General features: G+C 35.4%; 1 protein-coding gene across 4 annotated transcripts in view; it reads left to right on the top strand.

Moving 5' to 3' along the window:
- The window catches only part of LOC126213259 (neprilysin-2-like), a 255,251-nt gene that overhangs the window by 188,673 nt on the left and 46,259 nt on the right, over positions 1–20,319 (top strand). For all 4 annotated transcript variants that reach the window (XM_049940914.1, XM_049940915.1, XM_049940913.1 and 1 more), the window contains one exon: positions 14,354–14,450. In XM_049940914.1, coding sequence (XP_049796871.1) covers positions 14,354–14,450 — 97 coding nt within the window. The remainder of the gene's footprint in view (positions 1–14,353; positions 14,451–20,319) is intronic.

Here is a 20,319-nt window from a genome sequence, read left to right as displayed (position 1 = left end):
CATTTACAGATACACATGACCTACATAGATCAATAACTAAAAATGGATGTAATAGAATTGAAGGCATATGTTCAGTATGTAAAACAAAAAAGAGTAAGTTTTTAAAAAAAATTTAATTGTAAGTAGAGAAAATATAATAAATGAACTACATAAACCAATGAGGAAAAATTATAATAGAAGAAAAGTAGAATCATTTGGAATAGATGATTTATGGCAGGCTGATTTAGTTGAAATGGATTCAGGTAATTTAAAAGGTATATCAAAAATAAATAAAGGATATAGATATATGTTAACTGTTGTTGATGTATATTCTAAATATGCATGGGCTATTCCAATTAAGGATAAATCAGGTGAAAATATAGCAAATGCAATTCATAATATATTGAAAATTAGATCACCAAAACATTTACAAACAGATAAAGGAAAAGAATTTTATAATAAATATTTTAATAAACTAATGAAAATATATAATATTAATCACTATTCTACATTTACTGAAATTAAAGCATCAGTTGTAGAACGGTTTAATAGAACACTAAAAGAAAAAATGTGGAAACAATTTAGTATTCAATGTAACTATAAATGGGTTGATATATTACAAAAACTAGTAAATGACTATAATAATACTAAACATAGTACAATAAATATGAAACCAATAGATGTTAATGATAAAAATTATAAACCAAATGCTACTGTAATATATCCATATAAAGCTAAATATTCTATAGGTGATCAAGTTAGAATAAGTAAATTAAAAGGAATATTTGAAAAAGGATATACTGCTAATTGGTCAACAGAATTATTTGAAATTGAAGATGTTATTTATTCAGATCCAATTACATATAAATTAAAAGATATTAAAGGTAATTTCTATGAACATGAGATACAGAAAACAAAATATCCAGATGTATATCTTATTGAAAAGGTGTTAAGAACAAAAGGTGATAAAGTATATGTTAAATGGTTAGGATTTGATAATTCACATAATAGTTGGGTTAGTAAGAATAATGTAATTTTATAAATAGACTTATATTAATTCATTGTGATGAAGTGTAATTATATCATTAATCAATTCATTTTGTGTATAGTTATCCATAATATTACAATAGTTCATATGGAAAACTATATTCAAATTTTCTTTCATTCTTTGTTATAAATTTATAGAATTAGGATCATACTCAAATCTTAACATTTCTTCACAATTTGGATGTCTGTCTAAAATTCCATACAATTGTTTTTTTAAATTTCTTCTTTGTGTTCTAATCACATAATAATTAAATTCACATTCATAATCAAATAATTTTAAAAGAACAAACATTTGTCTCAAATTAATATCTTCAGTTGGTTTCATTATGTGTGGTTGTATTTCTCTAATTATTTCATGTTTCTCATTAATTTCTTTTTTTAAGTTTTGAATGATATCTCTTTTTTTCTTAAGAATACACATAGCCATTTCCTTATCAATTTGTAATTCATCAATTTGTTCTTGTAAATATTTGATTGTTGAGTATAGTTTATATTCACCATATTTTCTAATTGATGGTAAAACCTCATCACAAACCCAATCTCGAAATTTTTCAGCAAGAGGCATATTTGACTTCAAAACTAACATATATAGCAAGGTTCATTAATGAAAATTGTGTGTGGATGTAAGTGTAACTGCTGGTTACACTTTAAATCATTATAATTTTTAATATCTTTCCCTCTAACATTATCATCTAAAGCTTTTCTAGAGTTAGAATATTCCAATATATCACACACATCTTTAGCTTTAAACCATGGTTCATTTTTTGTATCAATAATAACACACACTTGTTTATTATTATAAGATAGTTTGTTATTTATGATATCTACAATTGACTCCATTTATATATTAAAAATTTATTATGGATTGTTGTCCATTTTTTACAATTTAATATTTGACTTAAATAAATAAAATAATTTTTTATATAATAAATGAGACTGATAGAAGTCATATCTAAACTTGAAGAATTGAACATTGATTTTTATTTACATAATAATCTTAGGATTAGTTATATTAAATATGAAAAAATGTTGTATACGACTTATAGAATCATTATTTATAATTATGATGAAAAGGTATTTCTAAATTTTAAAGAATCAATTACATCATCTGATTGGGAATTTTATTCAACTATAGATAACCATATTATTCATTTATATTTTAGTGATAAGAATGAGAATATTAAGATTGAATTTTTTAAGTGTATATAAATGAAAACAATAATATTCTTATTGTTGTTAAAAATGATGTTATAAAATATTTAAGTGATTATGGATATTTGATTTATCACTATTTTGTATAAATTGTATTAAATCAGAACTAATAATTGTACTAAACAATACAATCCAACAATTAAAACATTTTTCCACTATATAAATGGAGCTATTAACTAGACTTAATAGTGGTAATAAAAATACACCATTGGTGAAATTATGTGACATTGAAGTGGATAAAGTGTATCATATTATAAATGTAGAAATCAAAAATACTAAATTAGGTTTTAAAACATTTATTGAACTTAATAATGAATTTAATATAATATTACCAGATAGATATGAAAAAATGATTGGTTGGGATGATTGTACAACTATAATTGGTTGTAATATTGTATATAAAGGAATGATTGACAGATCAGATAAAAAGGTACATGTATTAGAATTTAGACAACAATAGAGTTTTTAAGTCTAATAAATGGATACAACTAAGAAATGTTGTAGATATAAAGAAGATAAAAATATTAATGAATTTCATTTTGATAAATTTGTAAAAGATGGATACCGTAGAGTATGTAGCCAGTGTGCATGTTATTATACTAAAAGATATTATGAAGCAAACAAAGATAAATTATTTGAAAAGGTAGCATGTGAATGTGGTAGAATTGTAGCTAGATGTAAACTTAAACAGCATGAAAAATCATTAATTCATTCTGATCTTATAAAAGAAAAAGAATCTATAAATATCTACTGATTCTTCTAATATATTCTTTATCGATTATATAACCATATGTTGTATAGAGTATAATATTCTGAATAATAATTATATAAGTAAATAGATACATCTAATTGTATCTAGTTATCAAAATAAGGCTAATAAATATCAGTTATGTAATATAAAAAAACACAAAAGAGACAACACATACAGACAACAATTAGTTTACTTTTTATCCCTAATAAATAGATATATCTGTATCTATTTGTAAAAATACAGTTACCAAATATTCTGAATAATAATTACATAAGTAAATAGACAGCAAATACAGACAACAAAAATAATAGTTTTCTTCCTTAATAAATAGAGCTATCATAATGGAGATGAAGATGAATGAACTTAAAGCAATAGCTAAAAGCATAAAGATTAAAGGTTACTCTAAAATGTGTAAAAGTGAATTAATGGATTTCTTATTTCCACATACAATTGATATTGCTAAGGAATCTAATAAAAGAAAGAGATCAACTAAAAATGTATCTATTGTTAATATAGAAGGTAAAGATCCATCAACAATGAATATTAATGAACTTAAAACTATAGCTAAACATTTAAATCTCAGTGGATATTCTAAATTATGTAAAAGTGATTTGTTACAGTTGATTCAAAATACTCAAACACTATTTCCATTTAATACAGATATATTTGAACATCCTAATGAACGAAAAATTCATGTTTATCATTCAATTGAAAAAGCATTCCAAAATAGATTACAAACATACAATATTGAAAACAACTTAAAAATTATAGGTCCACAACACATTATGACATCAGCAAAACCTATTGTATGTCAGTTAATAAAAGATAATCTTAAAATATACAATGGATTAAAAGTCAATTTAATATTGTACTGTGAATTCAAATTGAATACTACTGATGAAATAAAAGAATTTAGATTCTCAACATACAACTATACAATCACAAATGAAAAAGATCTAAATAAATTTTATACAAAAGGTAAACAACAAATATTAACACACATGCAAAATTTTCAAGATAGAGGATCAGGCTGGATGTTAAATAGTGTAATTGGTTTACAATTAGGAATTAACAAATATACACCAATTAATGGTTCATCATATATTGAACTACCATAAACAATAGAAGATAAAAAAGCATGTATAAATGTTAAGAATAATGATAAAAAATGTTTCTTGTGGTCAATAGCATCAGCATTAAATCCAGTTGATCCTACAAAATGTAAAAACCCAGACAGAACTAGTAACTATATAGAATGTGTCAAACAATTAGAAACTAAAATTGGTCAAATAGAATATCCAGTTAAAATTGATAATATACCTAAATATGAATGTAAACTTAATATATCGATTAATGTGTATGCTTATGATGAAAAATATGAAATATATCCATTAAAGATAGCTAAAGATGAAAAATCAACACTTATTGATTTATTATACATGAAAAACAGTAATAAATCACATTATTGTTGGATTAAAGATTTATCTCGTTTAGTAAGAAATCAGAAAACATCACATCATGGTAAAATTCATTTATGTAAAATGTGCTTACAACACTTCAATTCAGAAAGTAAACTAAGTGTACATAAAGAAGATTGTTCTAAAAATGAATCAGTTAAAATTAGAATACCAAATGAGGGTGAATACATATCATTTAAGAATTATAAACATACAATACCTGTTCCATTTGTTATATATGCTGATTTTGAAAGCTTATTATTGAAAATGGACACATGTGAACCAAATCCAAATGAATCGTACACAATGAAATATCAAAAACATGAACCATCTGGATTTTGTTACTATGTGAAATACATTCATAATCATTATAAAGATCCTGTTGTTTATAGAGGACCAAATGCAAAAACTAAATTTATTGAGATGATTAAAAATGAAGTTGAAGAAATAGGACACATATATTCACAAATAGAACCAATGAAACAGTTAACACATGATCAAATAAAAATACATAACCTATCTAAAAGATGTACATTATGTGAATCACCATATACACCAAATAATAAAAAAGTACATCATCATGATCATTTAACTGGTAATTATATAGCACCATTATGTAATGAATGTAATCTTAAACTTCAACAACCAACATTTGTGCCTATATTCTTACACAATCTAACTGGTTATGATTCACATTTGTTTATAAAAGAACTTGGTTATGATGATAAGGAAATAGAATTGATTCCAAATAATGAAGAAAAATATATAAGTTTAGGTAAACAAAGAAATAACTTAAAAATGAGATTTATTGATACATTTAGATTCATGGCATCATCATTAGATAAACTATCATCTAATTTATCAAAAGATAAAATGAAAAATATTGAATTATTCTTTCAAAAAGATAAAGTAGATATAGTTATTAGAAAAGGTGTGTACCCATATGATTATATGGATAATTGGAATAGATTTAATGAAACACAATTACCACCTAAAAATGAATTCTATAGTTAGATCAATGAATGTAATATAAGTGATGATGATTATGAGCATGCACAATTAGTATGGAATAAATTTAATATAAAAAATATGGGTGAATACCATGATTTATATTTGAAAACAGATGTGTTATTATTAGCTGATGTATTTGAGAACTTAAGAGATACATGTATGAAATCAAATGATTTAGATCCAGCATGGTATTATACGGCACCTGGTTTATCTTGGGATGCAATGTTAAAAATGACTAAACAACCACTTGAATTATTACATGATTATGATATGATATTAATGGTTGAAAAAGGCATTAGAGGTGGTATAGCACAATGTTGTAAACGATATGTTAAAGCAAATAATAAATACATGAAAGATTACAATAAAAATAAAGAATCAAATTATTTAATGTATTTAGATGCTAATAATTTATATGGATATGCAATGTCACAATATTTACCATATGGTGGATTTGAATGGGAAAATAATTTAAATATTGATGTAATGAAGATTCCAGATAAATCTGAATATGGATATATATTAGAAGTTGATTTACAATATCCAATTGAATTACATGACAAACATAAAGATTTACCATTAGCACCAGAAAATGGACATAAATTATTAACAACAATAAACAATAAATATAAATATGTTGTACATTATAGAAACCTAAAACAATGTATAAAATTAGGATTGAAATTAACAAAAATACATCGTGCACTAAAATTCAGACAAAGTGATTGGTTGAAAAAGTACATTGACTTAAATACAGAAATGAGAACAAAAGCTAAAAATGATTTTGAAAAAGATTTCTTTAAACTAATGAATAATAGTGTGTTTGGAAAAACAATGGAAAATATAAGAAACAGAGTTAATATAAAATTAGTATCAGATGGTAAAAATGTGATAAATTAATAGCTAAACCAAATTTCAAACATAAAATAATATTTAATGAAAATCTGGTAGCTATTCATATGAATAAAACTGAAATTAAATTTAATAAACCAATTTATGTTGGAATGAGTATATTAGATTTATCAAAAGAATTAATGTATAGTTTCCATTATGATGTAATGAAACCTAAATATGGTACAAATATTGAGTTATGTTATTAAGATACTGATAGTTATATATACAATATAAAAACAGATGACTTTTATGAAGATATGAAAAATATGATTGAACATTTTGATACAAGTGATTATGCAACAAATAATGTGTACAATATACCACAAATGAACAAAAAGGTATTAGGTAAAATGAAAGATGAATGTAATGGTAAAATAATGACTGAATTTGTTGGTTTGAGAGCTAAAATGTATGCATATTGTGTTGGCGAAAAAGAAAATAAAAAATCTAAAGGTGTTAAGAAATCAGTAGTAATGAATAAAATATCAATAGATGACTATAAAGACTGCTTATTCAATAATAGTGAATTATATAGATCAATGAATTTAATTAGAAGCTATAAACATGAAATATATACAGTAAAATTAAATAAAATAGCACTAAGTGCAAATGATGATAAAAGACACATTCTGCATGATGGAATAAATACATTACCACTTGGACATTACAGTTTATTGTAAATATTGTATATAATCACTAGTTGTATATATGAATATATGTTGTATATATTATATTTATTAATGTATGTATTGTATATATTTAGATTATTGTTTCATCATCATTCATTGTATATATGTATTTATTATATAAACATCATTATTAGCAATTGTATATAAGTAAATATTTAGAATAACCAACACCATCTATAATTGTATATATGTATATATTTAGATTATTCAACATCATTATAAATGTTGTATATATGTATATAGTACTATCTAAAAGAGACACTTTATGCATTTCCCTAATTTTGTGGTTGTATCATCGTAAAAATATGAACAATAGCTGATTTCGATGTAAAATGGTCTAAAATAGCATAAAATAAGGTTTAAATAGCCGATATTGGTAATTGGGGTAGAATGCCCATTCCCCATCTACTAATAACCGGTCGCTAGCGATACAAAATAATACTGAGAGAAAATTAACCATGGGTTAAGTGGTACCACCGTGTCCTAGAAATAGAGACGCAATCAGCCACATATTAAAAAGCTCGATCCCAACAGCTACTGTATGATACTGTTACAAGTGGTCATGATTCTACAGGTGCACACAAGTATCTATGTTAAAAGCTACCTCTGAATGAGGTAGTTTTTCTAACTGGACAAATGCCAAGACGGTGGTCTCTGGAGTGTATACTATCAGCATTCCAGTTACTTGAAGTCCGCGATGCAATCTCATTATAAAATCACTGAATTTTGAAAGTGATTCGCCTAAGGGACGTGGCATGTAAGTGGTATTTGCGACTCCCTCACCCCACCCCACCTAGATATTTCTATAGTACATGTAATGTATTCTGACTCAATACCGTATCAGAGGTTCTAGGATATATCAACTGAATTATAGGCCATGACTGATTGAGAAAGAATAAAAGCAGTAGTTGTAGATGATGTACTGATTGACGTCGTAAGTAAATGTATACAAGCTTTTTTCAGATCTCTAGTGTTACACTACCTGCTAGAAATGATGTCCATTATTTGGAATCAAGTCTTTCCATTCAACCACATACCTGTGTCAGATCACACCCACAGGTGAATCATATTTTGGTAAACATTTCTGGAATACAGTGATCAATTAATTGTTATATTTAGATTAAAGTTCAGTCTTGATCACATTATGTCCGTTTTAATGAGTAACCGGTTTCGGTTTTTTCTATAAAACCATCTTCAGACCCATTGGCTCCTTTGGGCTGGTAGGTGGAGCTCCCCTTGCTGCTGTGCAGTCAACTGCAGTCAATTGATCAGTTGACTGCACAGCAGCAAAGGGAGCTCCACCTACCAGCCCAAAGGAGCCAATGGGTCTGAAGATGGTTTTATAGAAAAAACCGAAACCGGTTACTCATTAAAATGGACATAATGTGATCAAGACTGAACTTTAATCTAAATATATGAATCATATTTCTGGCACTCTCATATCTCGAACCGAGACACCACTCTCGAGTATGTTTGCTACAGTAAAATTCCAACGTCGTTTTAGTCACCCCCTATGCATCTTGCAATTGTTCCCATTTCTACAGCTTAACACATCTGATCGTTCCAATTTAAGACGTCCGTTTAGGACCTGAGACATACCTCATAGTCGTGGCAGACAAACAAATGAAAGGCAGTGTACAAAACGTGTTTGAAAACAATGTTTCAAACAAAAACACAGGGTCACAGGGTGCGCCTCTTGTGAGTTACAGTATAGTCTGTGGGATAAGGTCATCATCCTACATTATGGGTGATGAAACCTTAAACTGACCTCAGCAATGGATCAAAATCTGCATATTTAATAGGATCGTCCTGCAAAAGCAACAGTAGCAGTTTGACAGGTAAATTCGACGATGGACTGGATGTCACGTTAGGAATGCTAGGAGGAATACTAGTCTGGGAAGCATTGTGACAACTCTCTCTCTGCACCAGATCCACATCGCAGCCAAGTGTCATCGTGTGAGCAATGGCGCTTAGATGAGTTCTATATCTGATGAAGTTAGTGGGGCTTTTATAGTTCGTTATTTTTCTATGTTGGATGGTCCAGAATAATGATGATAGCATGTTGGGCTGATGGATTGGAATGGACACAGATTTGCTTCAAACTGTAGTATCTGTATCTAGTTTAAGATGTACCACATTGAATGCATTTCCACCGAATGGGTAAAACATGGTCCTGTTGCACTAACTCAGGTAGTTCTGTTTCTACATGGGTTGCAGAGGGTGGTGGATATGTATTTCTCTGACTTCTGCTGAGTTCCGACTTATATTGGAAATATCACATGTACTAAGCTGTAGAAATGGGAACAGTTGCAAGATGCGTACGGGGTGACTAAAACAACATTGGAATTTTACTGTAGCAAACATATTCGAGAACAATGTCCCGTTTTGAGATATGAGAGTGCCAGATATATGGTTCACCTGTGGGTGTGATCCGACGCAGGTGTGTGGGTGAATGGAAAGACTTGATCCCGAATAATGGACATCATTTCTAGCAGATAGTGTAACACTAGATATCTGAAAAGCTTGTGTACATTTTATTATGACTTCAATCAGCACATAATCTACTACTACTGCTTGTATTCCTTCTCAATCAGTCATCGCCTATAACTCAGTGGATATATTGCAGAGCCCTGATATGGAATCGAGTCACAATACATTAAATGTACTATAGAAATGTCTAGTTGGGGTGAAGTGAGGGGATCGCAAATACCGCTTACATTCCATGTCCCTTAGGCGAATCACTTTCAAAATTCACTGATCTTAGAACAAGGTTGCATTGTGGGCTTCGAGTAACTGGAGAGCTTGTCTGATAATATACACTCCAGTGATCACTGTCTTGGCGTTTGTCCAGATAGAAAAAACCACATCATTCAGAGGTAATGTCGTACCTTGATTTATAAAGCTGCGAATTATGAAAAACTACCCCAAACATATGAATAATACCAATTTAATTAATTTGCGTAAATTTTTATATTAATGTGGTGGTAGCAGTACAGTAGTGAATGGGAGGGAGGGAATGAGTGGGCGACATGGAGCACAACAGCAGGTTAAGTGCAGAATACTAGGTTAATTTGCATATTTTTACATAAAACGCAGTATAATATTTTAAGGGGGTGTGCAGCAAAGAAGAATGCTCCAGAAATGGCGTTCTAAAGGATGTGAAATTCGACAAGTGTACCAGGAAATGGTGGAAGGACATAACTAATTACTTAATTTGATATCAATGGCAGTAGAATATTTTAAGGAAATGGGTGTGACACTGAAAACCACTTAACAGCACAATACTTTAAGCGCTGACAAAGGCCCAAACATTAGGTTAAGACACCGAGAGTACAGTGCCAAACATTTGGTTATGCATCATGTTTGCTGCATGTAATTACTTCTTACAAGACCTACGTGTTTCCAGACAGCAGGGAATGATGAGCAAGGGAAATCCAACCCCCACAAATGGACATTCTTTTATAAATAAATAATACACTCTTTAATTTCCTGTTATGAGATCTTTCCTCTCCACCAATTTCCATATATTCCATACAATGCCTTGAATGTGCTAAGTTGTTTAAATAAACAATTTTCCACACAATGTCTAAATTGTTTGACCAGTATTCCACACACTTCAATCGAATACCCTCCAAATGATAAATCAACTGCGTCTTTTTCCCGCCAATTCCTAGGAAGGGGTGGCGCTCAGGTGACTTAGGTTAGAGGAGGTGCCCTTTCTTACCACCATGTTCTTAGGTTAGTAGAGGTTGCATTGTCCTGATGGAATTTGAACTTCCCGCCAGGGAGGCGTGGCGGGGGGGGGAGGGGAGGGAGTGTGGCCCTTTCCCACCTGAGAGGTTAACTAATTGAACAATTTTATTAAGTAGTCAATCAAATTGATAAGTGTGAGAGAGGGCCTATTCTAATAACTTAGACCTGAAAGTGTACCTGTAGCTGTGAGGGAAATGGGGTTGTGGGGGGGATGGTGGCCTGGGGGGGGATCAATATGTTAAGTGGCTGTCAATCAAAAGGAAATGGGGGTGACATGGAAAAGCACTTAACAGAACAATAAGTTTAGTACCTGTCAATCAAAGGAGAACAGTAGGTTCGCCCCTGATGTAGGCAACCTGCGATAACAAAATGGCCAATCACTCCCTTCGTGAGAGAGGAATCGAGTCAGAGGGGTTGGGGGAACAATAGGTTAAGTGTGGTGATATGGAAAAGCACTTAACAGAACAATATGTTACGTACCTGTCAATCAAAGGAGAACATAGGTTCGCTCCTGTGTGCATATCTACCCCTGATGTAGGCAACCCACAAGATGGCTCTGAATCTGTCTTGCCCCTCTACTGACAACACTGACCATTTCTGTCCTGTACCATTTCTGATGGTATGTAATTGTGTCTTTTTGGTAACATAAGCAAAAGAAGGGAATGGCTGAGCTCAAACAATGTATAAAGGCCTGTGCGCATCCATAAAAGATAGTGTTGTGCATGTAGTAGAACAGTGACAGTGTGACGTACTACAAATTGTTTCCCTAAGGTGTAAACTTCAGTGCTGCAATTTTTATTGTCAGCAACTGAGACATCTTGCAGACGCAGTCCAAGAACAACGATCAGGAAGAGTGTGTGAAGTGAGGCTATTCGAAGATAACGCTTGCCGGCTAGTTGCTAGACTGACATAAAACACTATAAAGGAATTGGGCTGGGAAGTCATTCAGCACCCACCTTATTCACCTGATCTTGCGACCTCAGATTTTCACATTTTCCGCTCTCTTTCGAGCTATCTTCAAGGAACTTTCTTTCTGGATGAAAATTAACTCCAAACATAGCTCGACAACGTGTTCGTCTTGAGACGTGATTTCTACAGTCGCGGAATCGAAACGATAACGCAACGTCGTCAGAGTGTAAATAGTGAAGGAGAATAAATTATCGATGGCTAAAGTCTCTGTTACGTGTATCTGCAGTACTTATGGAAAAACGCTATGAACTCATGCACCAATACAATATATCCAACGAGCTCAACACACCATCCTTCCAGGACTTTGAGAGGTATGGGTCTAGAGAGTGGATGCTTCTCATAATATTGCACCAGGTCATACATAGACACGTTGGCTTCGACCTGACCTCCACTGTCAGAAGCGAGTGTAATTTCAGAAAAGGCCTACTGCAAGTAAAAAGTAAATGACGTATTATAAAAATGAAATAAGAAAGTATGTTAAACTTCTAGAGGTGAATCTGAAAAGTACAGCGTGGTACAACTCTCTCTCGTACTGAAAATAAGCTCGCATAAGGATAAAATTTTGATCCACACATCCTGCTGGTATGCAAATAGCAGAAGAATCAATTTGGAAGCATTAGATCAAGGCATTCATTGCATAAACCTTTCCAGTTTCAGCAGTGTAGTTCTTAATTAAGCAAATAATAGCACTCTGTTCTTCTCGGCAGTATCCCAATAGCCATGGGCCGAAGATCTCTTAGTATTACGACCGATTCGATACTGCTTTTTGCGAAATTCAAGTTTATTTGTATGCCAAAATCGGTTTTATTTTTTCGGAATTTGATGTTTTGAGAATTTTGGTTTTGTTTTCTGCAAATTTCGGAGATATTTTTGCTGAATTCTGTATTTTTTTGCAAAAGTAGATGTCATTTGTTGCCAGTTTTAGTATTGCTAAGCAATTCAATAATGCGTTGTCTACTTCTGGCTCTTATGCAATCACATATTCGGTGTAGCACTGATAGGTTGAGTTGTTGGATGTCCTCCTGAGGGATATTGTGCGAAATTCTGTCCAACTGGCCGGACAACACGGAGTGATGGTCTGGTGTGTCATTTCTTTCCGTAGCAGGACCGCTTTGATTATCATCCACGTCGGCCTTACAGCTCAGTGGTATGTCGACTATTTCTGTCCCCCGTAATGTTCCTCTTCATGGCAAGCCATCCTGGGCTTACATTTCAGCCATATAACGCGTCTCCTGCTCATGACGAGAGTTTCTACTGCTAATCTTCGTGCATGCCAAACCATACCTTGGCCAGGAAGGTCGCCGGATCTATCCCAACTGATAACACTTGGGCCATTATGTGTAGGCTCCTCCAGCCAGGTTTTGACGATCTAACGCACCAATTGGACAGAATGTCGCACGAAATTCCTCAGGAGGACATCCAACAACTCAATCAATCAGTGCTAATCCGAATAACTGGTTGCATAAAAGCCAGAGCTATACTGACGCATTATTGAACTCCTCAGTTTATGATTCTCGAATAAATTATCTTGTTTTTTTTTTTTTTTAAATCATTTCTTTGTCTGTACATGTACAGAACGTCTATCCTGTTTGGATAACTCCTTCATTTTCTTTTTTTACTCACAGAGTGTACACCTCTAATAGGAACGACAGGGATAAGTTAAGAGAAATCAGGGTTCGTACAGAAACATTCAGTTTCCTCTTACTCTATATGACAGGAAAACAGGAAAGGGGTGACTAGAAGTCGTACAAGGTACCCTCCATCATGCACCGTATTACAGACTGCTTAGTATGTATGCAGATGAAGGTAAGTCGATAAGGCCCATTTTTCCCCTTTCTAAAATGATATATTTCTATATTTCTGATGTCACCTACTCGTACAGAGATCTAACAGATCCTGACAGTGTTCACTGATTGGCTAGAACAGAACACAATGGAGCCACTGCCAGCCACAGTACAGGTGCCAAGGAGATGTTCCCCTCGAAGACGATGGGTCCCGCATCATGAAGAACGTACTGGGATTCATCAGTCCATGTAATGTTCTGCCATTGTGTCAACGTCCAGTGCCGATGGTCACATGCCCATTTCAGTCATAGTTGCCAATGTCGTGATGTCAAATTTACACATGGTGGGGTCGTCGGCTGCTGGGTGCACTCTGTGTTCAGGCGCACTTGTACTTTTCCGAGCATCTAAGACTGATGTTAGCTCTGCCACAGTTCCTCACCACAGTTCCTACGATGTCCAACGTCCGTAATGAGAGGTGCCTGGGAAGTGGCTTCGCCTTGGTTTCGCCATCTGCTGAAGACGCTCACCACACCATTTCTCGAACTCCATACAAGTAATGTAGTTTCCGAAATTCTCATCTCAAGCCTCTGGGCCATCACACTCCAATAGATTGTGCACCTTTGCTATTCTACACACATACCGCACACTCACTGATACTACATACGTGATGAATGTGTCTGACTCGCAGTCATTCCTCGCCAGGTGACACTGCTATCGCCAGGACGGGTTTATATTGATAGTAGGTCGGTGGTCATAATGTTCTTGCTGATCAGTGTATAATACAATGTGGTGTGATTCAATGTTTAGGAAGAAGGCACTAGACAAGGCCAAGTCCATGGTCGCCCACATCGCCTATCCTGATGAGTTGCTGGATGACAGCAAGCTGGACCACTTCTATGAGGAGGTAAGTCGTGACAAATCAATATGTAAACATGTGCATTGCCTGTAAATGGAACCTCAGTATTGGCTACACATCTTGTTTGTTCAGCAATGCTTGTTTTATTCTGATCTCTCTGTACCAGCTGACGATTGTCTTGCAACATAATGATGTTTAATTACAAAATTGTTTGAATAAAGAGTCCTTGCTACAGCAGTAAATAAAAAACCTTCCTGCTTCATGTTTAAAATATAACACACATGCCTGCTTGGCGGCTGTGACTGTTTATAATAATAAAGCGTAATGCCCAATAGTACTACATCCACAGGTGGGTCATTTAGGACTTTTTTGAATTTCCCGACATCTTAGCCTAGCACATATGAGCCATCTTGCATTGCGATGTCATAGGGATGGGAGGAGGAGTGGGGTGAATCCATTGTTTATCCCAGAGCGGCCCTTGGTAGAGGAGGAGATGGAGAAAATTCTGTGATTGTCCCAGAACTGACCTTGGGGTGGAAGAGGGCTGGGATGACCTTGATCTGGTGGGGAAGGATAAGTGGAGGGGGCGAATCCTTTGTATGTCACACGCCTAATAGACACCCACTACTGATGTTCTGTCATGCATGAAGGCTTTTCTGCACCCCATATTCGAATCTTGTAGAGGTTAACCTTTTGAATCTGTGGAAGTTTGCCTCATCACTAAAAAGTAGATGTGCAGAAAGATTTTCTTTCGCCGTAGCTCCATCGTTGTACCTTTCAAATAGCGTTGAACTCCTATTTAATTATGTAAAGATTCAGTTTAAGCTTCGTTTTACGGATACGCCAAGTACTTGATGTGGCATTTTTTTCTCCCTATCAGCTCCATGCGTCATTTTCATGGACTAGGCTAGAACGAAAAGCAAATTCTCCAAATGTTTTTGCTGACACATGTGGCTGTCTAGTTTGTTCAGCTTTGCTCGAACATCTTGTTTCTTCAAGTTGCCGATTCTGGGTTCGAATGCTGTTGGCATTTGGAGGTTCAAATGGCTCTGAGCACTATGGGACTTAACTTCTGTGGTCATCAGTCCCCTAGAACTTAGAACTACTTAAAGCTAACTAACCTGAGGACATCACACACACCCATGCCCAAAGTAGGATTCGAACATGCGACTGTAGCAGTCACGCGGTTCCGGACTGAACAGCCGAGAACCGCTCGGCCACCGCGGCCGGCCATTTGGAGGTGCTGACCAAATCTTGTCTCCACTGTGTCACCATATCGACAGTTGAAAAAACTCTAATACACAGAATTCCTTGTGTATATGACCCACCATATTTACTTACAACAACAAATTTTTCACTTGTGCCACACCACACTTATGTGGGTTTTTGATTCACTGTACATGGGCAATGATCGAAACTTTAAAATATCTTTCACATTATGTATAATCGTTACCGATATATCCCATGCAGCTATATATGTTTGTACCAATCTCTTTCAGCTGACCTGCAAATGTGTAGTGATAACTGTTTATGATGTATGTGAAGGGTGTCATGGCCATGGAGTATACACGGAGGATGTGACTGACACTTCAGGATGTCAAGTGATTGGGGCTGGCTGCCAGCCAATCATAGACCTTTCTTAGGCGCCATGTTCTCGCAATGTTGCTTATTTTGTGCATATTATCATGCATAAAAAATTGTAGAACTCCACAGGGTGTGATAATGTCGGGTGTGTTAGAGTAGTTAACACTGACCTGTATTTTAGTGCACGAAAGTGGGTTTACCAAACTTGGTTATCAACTCATTCATTGACAAAGTAAATATTCCAGAATTTGAATCGAGTGTAGCTGCCACATGAGAAAATTGCAGCGAAGCAGCTGGCTTTCATACATATTATAAAAGTGTATGTACACATCTATGTACATAAGTTTGTATGCATATATGTTCACTTATATCGTTGTAAAACACATAGTTAGGAAATATGATGTCATAAACACTGATATGCATGAGAACGAAACTGCAGGGTGAATGTCACTAAATATACCAATTAAATATGCGTACAAATATGTGTGACTTGCGCATATGCAGGCTACACCAATGATAAAAATCTTCTTCTGAGTCCTTGCATCGGTTTGAAGCAAACTTGATGCACATATCACTATCTGGAAAGGATTACTGTGGAGCTAATAAACAACAACCTCCTCTTGGTATGGGGATGATAACATGGAAAGAGAAGGGTGAGGAGGAGAGGGACAAACAAGGAGAGGGAAAGAGGAGATGGACATAGATAGGGGGAAAAGGAGATGAAAAGAGAGAGGGGAAAGGGAAATTGACATAAAACAAAGAGTACAAGATGGGCTGAGAAGGGGAGAGGACGAGATGAAAGGAGAAAGATGAGAGGAGGAGATGGACAGTGTGAGGGAGGAAGAGGAGATGAATTAGAGGGGGAGTAGGAGATGGACATAGGGGGATGGATCAGTTGAACAGAAGGGGTGGAGGAGATGGATACAGACAGGGGGATGAGCAGATGGAGAGAGAGAAGGGCAGTACATGGACAGAAAGTGGAGCTGTAGTAGATGAAGAGAAAGAGATAGGCAGAGAAAGGGGGAAGCAGGAGATGGGCAGAGAGAGGGGCAGGATGACGTGGACAGAAAGTGGGGGTGTAGGAGATAAAGAGGGTAGAGGAGGAGATGGGCAGAAAAGGAAGAAGGAGAAAATGGACAGAGAGAGGGACAGAAGGACATGGACAGAAAGTTGGGATGGAGCACATGAACAGATAGAGGAGATAAGAGGAAATGGACAGAGAGAGGGGGTAGGAGAAGATGGGCAGAGAGAGGGGCAGGAGGGCATGGATAGAAAGAGAGGGTGTAGGAGATGATCAGGAAGAGGGGAGAGGAGGAGCTGGACAGAGAAAGTGAGAAGGAGAAGATGGTCGAAGTGTGGCATACATTCATACTGGAGCAATGCCAGCTACTCGGCTTGACACTTAATAGAGAGAAGTCTTCTAGTCCAGATACAACGTCAGTTAGGTTTCTTTCAAATCACACTGATGCAAAAGCTCAGAGTTAGCAATCACATACAACTACCCACTAAATCAAACAACTGTCCCTAAAAACTGGAAAGTGGCCCAGGTCACACCAGTACTGAAGAAAGCATATAGGAGTAATCCGCTGAATTATAGACTCACTGACATCTATTTGCAGTTGGATTTTGAAACGTATACTCTGTTCGAACATTATGAATTACATCAGAGAAAACGATGACTTGACATATAGTCAGTATTAATGCTGGAAGATCGTTCTTGTCCCACACAACTACCTCTTTATTAGCATGACGTAATGAGTGCTATCGACTCAAGATATTCCATAGTTCTGCATTTCCAGAAGGCTTTTCAAACCATTCCGCAGAAGGGACTTCTAATCTGATTCCATGCCTATAAAGTACCGTGTCAGTTACAGGGCTGGATTCGTCATTTCCTGTCAGACAGCTCACAGTTCATAGTAACTGATGGAATGGTGTCGTGTAAAACTGAAGTGGTATCTGGTGTTCCCCAAGACAGTGCTATACGCCGTCTGCAGTTCCTGATCCATATAAAAGGATTAGGAGACAAACAAAGCAGCCATTTTTTAGACGTCATTCTTCTGACTGATTTGATGCGGCTCTCCTGCAATTCATCTCTTGTGCCAAGCTCTTCATCCCAGAGTAGCACTTGCAACCTATGTTTTCAATTATTTGCTGCATGTATTCCAAGCTCTGTCTTCCCCTATAGTGTTTACCCTCTGAATCTCCCTCTGGTACCAGAAATCCCATCATCCTTTCCCGTCCTCCTGTCGGTGTTTTGCATATATTCCACCCATTCTGCGGAGAACCTCCTTATTCATTACCTTACCAGGCTACCTAGTATTCGACAACTCAAATGCTTTTGTTCTCTTCTGTTCTGGTTTTTCCACAGCCAATATTTCACTACCGATCTTTCACTGTCATACACTGCTGTACTCCAAACGTACATTCTCAGAAATTTCTTCCTCAAATTAAGACCTATGTTTGATATTAATAGACCTCTCTTGCCCATGAATGCCCTTTCTGTCAGTGACAGTCAGCTTTTTATGTCCTCTGTCAATCATTGTTCATCTTGCTGCCTAGATAGCAGAAATCCTTAACTTCATTTACTTCGTAATCGACAATTCTAGTGTTAAGTTTCTCACTGTTCTTATTTATGTTACTACTCATGACTTTCATCTTTCTTCGGCTTATTCTCAGTCCATATCCTATACTAATTAGACTGTTCATTCCGCTCAACATATCCTGTAATTCTTCTTCACTTCCACTCAGGACAGCAATGTTATCAGCGAATGTTATCACTGATATCGTTTCACTTTTAATTTTAATCCTACCCTTGAGCCTTATTTTTATTCCCGTAATTGTTCCTTCGATACATAGATTGAACTGTAGAGGCGAAAGACTACATCCCTCTCTTACACACATTTTCTCCATCTACATACATAGTCCGCATGCAGTGGTACAGTGCGTGACGGAGGGTATCCTGTAGCACTATTAGTCACTTCCTTTGCTGTTTAAAAAAATCGCAAACAGAGCGAGGAAGAAACGACTGACTGTGCGCCTCGATAGTGGCACTAATCTCTCAAATCTTCGTGGTCCTTATGCGGAATGTACGTTAGTAGCAGTGGGATCGGTCTGCAGTGAGCTTCAAATGCCGTCGTCTATCTTTTATCAATACCAGTCCTTCAAATTTTCTCAGAAGTGTTCCTGGAAAAGAACGTCTCCTTCCCTTCAAGGATCCCATTTGAGTTCGCGAAGCATTTCCATAATACTTGCATCTTGTTCGGACTTACTGGTAACAAATCTAGCAGCCCCCCTCTGAATTGCTTCGATTTCTTCCTTTAAGCCGATGTGCTGCGGATCCTAAATGCTCTGTCAGTACTCAAGAATGGCTCGCACTCTTGCTCTGTATGCGAGTTATTTTACAGATTAACCACGACTTCATAAAATTCTCCCAATAAAATAAGTCGAGCATTTGTCTTTCATACTACAATCCTTACTCGCTTGTTCCACCTCACATCGCTTAACAACGTTGCGCCTAGATATTTAATAGATGTGACCGTGTGACTGCGTCAAGCATGACACTACTAATGCTGTATCCGAACATCAAGGGATTATTTTTTGCACTCATCGACATTAACTTACATTTTCCTACATTTAGAGCTAGCTGCCATTCATCGCACCAACTAGAAATTTTGCTTAAGTCGTCTTGTATCCTAGAAATATCGAATTTCTCTCTTGCTCTTCAGTGGTTTTCAGGACCTCATGCGAGAAAAGGGCAAATCGAGCTTTACACGAGTGACGCTTCCTAAAACCGTATTTATTCGTGGAGAGCAGCTTTCCTGTATCAAGAAAATTTATTATTTTCGAACTAAGAATATATTCAAGGATTGTGCAGCAGACTAACGTTAAGGACACTGGTCTGTAATTTTACGGATCCGTTCCTTAAGCTGTCTTGTATACAGGAGTAACCTCCGCTTTTCACCAGTCTCTTGGGACTTTGCCCTGGCGATGACTTCGGGACAAATGCTTAGCTAAGTGAAGGGCCATTGCCGTAGAGAACTCACGGTATAACCGAACTGGTATTCCATCCAGACCTGGAATCTTATTTACTTTCAAATGTTTCAGTTGTTTCTCTGCGGCAGGGATGCGTATTGCTATGTCCTTCCTACGGCAGTCCGATGGTCAACCGACGGTACGTTTGACCGATTCTCCTGCGCGAATGGCTTCTTAAACGCTATGTTTAAAACTTCTGAATTCCCTTAGCTGTCTTCAACTGCCACAGAAGACTCGTGAACGAGAGACAGGAAGGATGCATCAGACCAGCTTAGCGACTTTACAGACAGCCATAATTTTC

This window comes from Schistocerca nitens, chromosome 11, assembly GCF_023898315.1.
Source record: "Schistocerca nitens isolate TAMUIC-IGC-003100 chromosome 11, iqSchNite1.1, whole genome shotgun sequence".
Taxonomy (NCBI): domain Eukaryota; kingdom Metazoa; phylum Arthropoda; class Insecta; order Orthoptera; family Acrididae; genus Schistocerca; species Schistocerca nitens.
The sequence above is the reverse complement of the archived record's forward strand: the minus strand, read 5'-3'. Positions and strand labels throughout refer to the sequence as shown.